Source organism: Ambystoma mexicanum, chromosome 8 (genome assembly GCF_040938575.1).
Source record: "Ambystoma mexicanum isolate Mex_15411 chromosome 8, UKY_AmexF1_1, whole genome shotgun sequence".
In the NCBI taxonomy this organism is placed as follows: domain Eukaryota; kingdom Metazoa; phylum Chordata; class Amphibia; order Caudata; family Ambystomatidae; genus Ambystoma; species Ambystoma mexicanum.
This window is the reverse complement of record NC_090929.1, coordinates 10,990,768-10,996,767: the sequence shown is the minus strand read 5'-3', so window position 1 is coordinate 10,996,767 and position 6,000 is coordinate 10,990,768. Positions and strand designations below refer to the sequence as shown.

The window sequence follows — 6,000 nt, the reverse complement described above, 5'->3', positions numbered from 1 at the left end:
GTCCTGTCGTGGTGGAGGTTGGCGGCTTGGCGGTCCTTTTGAAGGGTAGCCTTTTTAGCTTTGATTTTGTTTTGGAGGAGGGTTATTTTGTCTGCTAGGGCTTGCTGTATTTTGGTACACCATTCTGCATTTTTGGTGCAGTCTTGGGTGGGTGGTGCTGGGGACTCTAGCTCTTTTAAGATGCTAAATAATTCTTTGGTTCTGGAATTGGCGTTTTGGATTCTAGTGTCGTAGGTGTGTTTTTTGGCTGACAGAATGGCTGTTTTGTAAGACCCGGATGCTAGCGTAAATGCTGTTCTGTTAGAGGTAGAGGGTGTTTTTCGCCACAAGGTTTCGGCGACTCTTTTTAAAGTTCTAAGGTTTTTCAACTCGGGAGTAAACCATTTGTTGAGGTGAGCTTGGGGCTTAGCTTTCCTGAGTTTGAGAGGTGCGACAATGTCTAAGGCTGACTTGAGGGTGTTGTTGTAGAGATCCACTAGGTATGTTGGGTCGAGGTTGTTAGCTTTTGGCTTGCCAAGAATATTTTCAATGAGAGGTTGGAGGCTTTCTATGGAGATGTTTCGACTGTTTCTGGCTAGCGATGGAGGTTCGATGTTGGCTTTTGTAGGGGGTGGTCCCGGGATGGAGAACTGGATGAGGTGGTGGTCCGAACATGCAACAAGATCATTTTGGGTGATGGTGATAGCACAGTCAAGGTCAGCGATCCAATCCAGGGTTCTGCCTTTGGAGTGGGATGGCGTGAAAATTCTGTGTGCAAAACTATTACCTGATTTAATTGTTCTAAGACAATTTTTACAAAATCCTTACATGGAGGTTCCCCGGGACAAGAGGAGGGGAAAAAAAATGATGTGGTTTTATGAGTCATTCATACACAAGCAATGACAATGGACAGTTGTTAGAAGCATCACATGTCCTTTTAATAAGCGCCTTGTGTTCTGGAGTACTATGTCTGCGTCCTTGGTACTTGTCTTACTGGTGAGGCCTATGCAGTGCGCAGTGTTTTAGGGGCAGCACTAGGGCCCCCTCGAGCACTTTCTAGGGGAACCCTGTGCGCCCCTGAAGCAGAGAAGCTGAATCACACTCAGCTGTTGCTGCAGTCACTGAGCAGGCAGGCGGGAGCAAGGAAAGAGACTGCACTTCCCGGCATGCCTGGCGGCGGCGGCGGCCGCCGGAAGCGGCGGGAGGCACGTGAGCAGCGTGACCCGCCGCGTGACCCGGAAGCGCTGGCGCCGCGGCCGGAAGGAAGCCGCGTGCAGGAGAGCCAGGCAGCCAGGCGGACCATGGCATCTTCTTCCCAGTGAGCGAGCGAGGCGCCCCCCAACCCCCGCAAACACCCACCAGGCCCCCGAGACTCGCGGAGAGAGGGGCGAGCGGCCGGCAGCACACAGCACGCGGCGGGGGCGAGCAGACGCGCCCCCCCACCACCCCCAGCCAGGCTGGCGGCCCCACCCGCCGCACCGCGGCCCCCCGAGCTGCCCCCGGAGCTGGGCTCTCCCCGGGGGCCCGCGCTGCTGCGCCACTACGAGGCCGTCGAGTTCCCCTTCTGCGACGAGGTGTCCAAGTACGAGAAGCTGGCCAAGATCGGCCAGGGCACCTTCGGGTGAGTCGGTGCCCCCCCCCCTAAAATGCACCCCTCTTCTCATCTCCTGCCCCCCCCACCACCGCCTCTTCTCAGCTCCTCCCCCACCACCCCCTCTTCTCAGCTCCTCCCCCACCACCGCCTCTTCTCAGCTCCTCCCCCACCACCGCCTCTTCTCAGCTCCTCCCCCACCACCCCCTCTTCTCAGCTCAGCCCCCCCTCCCCCGCGCAGATGCCCCCCTCCTCTTCTCAGCTCCTCCCCCCCACCACCCCCTCTTCTCAGCTCCTCCCCCACCACCGCCTCTTCTCAGCTCCTCCCCCACCACCTCCTCTTCTCAGCTCAGCCCCCCCTCCCCCGCGCAGATGCCCCCCTCCTCTTCTCAGCTCCTCCCCCCCACCACCCCCTCTTCTCAGCTCCTCCCCCACCACCCCCTCTTCTCAGCTCAGCCCCCCCCCCGCGCAGATGCTCCCCCGTTGCATTCTGGGACCCCCGACCCCCATTTGAAATTTAGCTAAATTACAAGTCCCAGATTCAAATCGAAAACAACACTTGATTAGAGCTCTTTAAATTCTGAGACAATAATGTTCTGCACAGTACGTGTGTGTAAAAAAAGCACTGTTAACATACAACAGATGGCCCTGGCAGCGATTCTGCCGTTTTACCAGTGCAATTAGGGGTGAAAACAAGGGAGGACAGACGATCTTCTGGTGCAGATCGTGCAAGTGCACAGGGAGGGGGAGGATAAGTGCACCGGGTCGGTTGAGACTGGGGTAAGTGCAGAGAGAGAGGGGCACTCTATTTGTTATTTCTCAGGTGGGGTGTAGGGCCCTGACTCTGAGGTACACCAGGCGGCCAGTCAGGACGCTGTAGGGAAGAGGAGGGAAAGAACAGAGAACTAGGTTAGAGGGCAAGAGAAGAGGAAGGTTTGAGGAGTTTCCAGAATTTAAGGAGATCCAGCTCAAGACAGAGACACCTGCTGAGGATAAAGATCTCACTCCAAATCTCTGCTTGGAGAACCGACTCACTCACAGAAGGTTGGGGGTAGATGAGCGAAGGGCTCAGGAAGGTGAGTATTTAGGTAGGCAGCGTTGCAGGAAGATAGGTCCTAGACCCCAGAAAGCCTTATGTACGATGCAGAGGGCCTTGAACTTGATCCTTACAGACACTGGGAGCCAGTGGACGGATTTCAGCGCAGCAGAAGTGCAGTCCCTGGGCTTGAGGCCAAGGATGAGTCTTGCCATTCTGTATTCTGTTTTGACTGAGTTGCTGAGGGCACAGGGCAGAAGAAGGGAGGTTGAGGAAGAGGCTGTTGCAATTGTCCAGACCAGAGAGAACCAGGGCTCTGGAAACAGTGAGCTGTGAGGGGTGGGGGCAAGCGAGAAAAGGTGATAATAGCTGTTCGACTTTTTAGAGATGTCTGAAATTTGAGAGAAGGAGGGAGTGGAGTCAAAGATAATCCCAAGGTTTCTTGCCTTGTGGGAGCGGGCGCAGGGCCAAGGGAGGCCGGCAAGAGTGAAAGTGGAAGCAGGTCTCCCAATGCTTACAATCTCAGTCTTACTGGAGTTGAGGCAGAGGTCGTTTGCAGCACACATGACTAAATAGTGGACATGCAGTCAGATATGAGCAAGGAGGCGGCTGAGGATAGCCTGAAAGATAGTTGCATATTATCCGCGTAGCACTGAAAGTTGGAGGTGAAAGTGGCAATCGCACGTGCCAGAGCAGCCATATAGATTTTCATGCCATTGAACAATCCACCTTAACTGCCCAAACATGCCAAAGGGCTGCATAAACTGAACTGTTCTAACGGCGAGAACGCCAACTAAGATTTCTTGGCCACGCTCATCAGGCCTCTTTCAATATTTAACCATTCCTCGACAAAGCCGTTTTTGTATAAACACGTGTAGGCTGAACTGTTGTTGCACGTGGAATTAAATTACAACCAACCAAGATATCTGTATTGATTAATAATGGAAGGATGTAGATCCAACCTTATTAATGGAATGATACTAATGAGGCTAGTGCAACCATCCAGAGGCACTCTGTGTTTTTTCTAATCCAATCTTGATGTTGACTTTGTCGTCTAGGATCTGTAGTCCGTGGTTGATAATAAAGAAACCCAGAACTGACTAATGGGGAATGGTTGCAAATATGAGATCTTCGTATGGCCATCTTCTGTGTGATTTCTCTCAATTACGTTACTGTCTGGACAGCTCTGCAAAATGCACTACATGCTATCAGCAATCTTCAGAGCAACACCAATTGCATGCTGTGTGCTCTGATGAACTGCCAGATATCGAGGTGAGGAAATCACTTAAGAGCTACCTGTAGCTCACACCAGCTATGTGGTGAGCTGTGACCCACACCCTCTTTGCACTGACCACCCCTCGCTCTACTTCCTACTGTCGCTCATTAGACCTCTTCCCCTTCTCTTAAATTGTGTAGTAAGCTTTGGCATGTAAACTGTGGTTCCCAACATTCTTTAGACTTCAATACTTTAATAATGTATGGATGTGTTCATATATGCCATTGTGCGATGGGGGTCGGGGGGCAGGAAGGTAAATGATCGCTTACAGTGTCCATGCAATCCTGTTCGTCACCGATTGGAGAAATACATTGTAGCCAACATGTCTATATCGTTCTACACCCTACCTGACAACATATCTCGACACACAACTCCTCCATGAAACTTTGATTACACCATTGGAAGGTGCACTACATTTCCCTGGACTTCACACTAACCGACCACAGATATACCAGCATAACTCATAAGCATTGCTCAGGCTTACAATCAGGAGCTCCCATTAACCATTGCTGCAGACAGCTCACAAAATAACTAGAACGCACACCCTGCAGACAGCCCTGTGTTTCCAGATCTGCGCACAGCAATGATGCCCTGCTTCTACATTAGTCCCCTACCATACCGCTTTCGGGTGCAGTCTGTGGCAGGTGTTCCGGTCATGATTGGGGGGAACATTGTGAGCCAGGCACATTAAAGCTTGCTAATGCTAGTATTCTTTCTGGTCACCTGTAAATTCCCTTGATTCTGAGGCGATAAATTGCAAATCCCTTCCATCGCTGGCCTGGTATTCTTATATTAAAATGTTTAAGCTTGGTCCAGGCCCAATTACTAACATAAACTCCCCAGCATGCAGAAGGCTGCTGTCTTTAGCACGTGGCTCCAAGACAGGGTTAGATGAGGATCTGGTTCATTTCCTCATCTGCCCACACTACCAAGCAACGGGTAAAACTACATTTTAGGGCTAAGCCGATTGGAGTCTTTAAGGAGGCAAGGTGTATTGTAATTGTAATGGGTTATATAATGCGCTTAATACCCAGAGGTTTCTAAGGACAGACCTGTGTTGCTCCGCCTCGTCTTGTTCAAGACAAGCACATTGCCCTTGAGCTATCCTCCTGAGACCCTATGGTCCTAAACTTGGAGGACCTGTTTTTATTTTTTTTGTATGGCTTGGCTGAATTTTTAAAGAGCTTTAGACATGAGAACCCATATCTTGCACAACGCAGTCGAATAGACTTATGTTTTACCCGCCCTGAAATGTATCAGACTTCCTGGTTTCAAAAATCTGTTTGAAGTTGGAAGATTTAAAACTGGGTTTTATGATGTTGTATTCATTTATAATGCGCTTAATGCCAGCGAGTGGTTTCTAAGCGCAGGATCGGGATTCGAACCTGTGTGGAGCTGCATTGTCTTGTTTCCAAGACAGACATGTTGCCCCTGAGCTATCCTTCCTCCCCATGTTTGAATTTTGGGGGGGGGGGGTTGTATTGTTAATGGAGAAATCCGAAATGCACGTTTTGATAACTCTTTCATCAGTTCCTGAAGTTCATAGAAACCGTGAAAATGAGCAGGCATGCTGTACAGGAGATAGCAACGAGTTTCACGTGGCTCCTTTGCTGCAAGCAGAGGTTTGCAGTGTCCCCACTGCTGAAACCCCCTCTTTAGACCTTCTCGGCTGGTCCAACTACCAGCCTATTTCGTTGCTCCCCTATGTAAGCACATTGATGGAAGTCAATTGCAGTCCTATGTGGAAGCGCAGAATTTACCGGACATTACTGCGCCGGTTGTAGGCTCTGCTGCTGGACAGAAATGGGGGTGGTCGTTGCAATGACTGACTTGATCAAGGAGGCTCGGGTATTCTGATTTTGCTAGACCTTTCGGCGGCCTTCGGTGTGGTCGCCATACCTGACTTATCTCGACTCTTTCTAGATCTTGTATATGGAGAATACTGCACCTTTGCGTGAGTCATGTTTCAGCTCGGATATCTCCCATGCACGTGACTCCAGCCTCTTTACTGCAGACCCTCTCAGATCATTTGGCCGCAAACTGCACACTTTGGAAAAGCGGTATCGTTTGTTGCGCTTCCGGCATGCATATCCTTGGCCTGGACGCCGGGAAGATCAT

General features: G+C 50.8%; 1 protein-coding gene across 1 annotated transcript in view; it reads left to right on the top strand.

Annotated features, from left to right (window-relative positions):
* Positions 1 to 1,145: 1,145 nt before the first annotated feature.
* CDK9 (cyclin dependent kinase 9) overlaps positions 1,146 to 6,000 on the top strand; it is a 100,741-nt gene continuing 95,886 nt past the window's right edge. Inside the window, exons 1-2 of the mRNA XM_069609048.1 lie at positions 1,146 to 1,297; positions 1,436 to 1,600. Coding sequence (XP_069465149.1) covers positions 1,146 to 1,297; positions 1,436 to 1,600 — 317 coding nt within the window. The remainder of the gene's footprint in view (positions 1,298 to 1,435; positions 1,601 to 6,000) is intronic.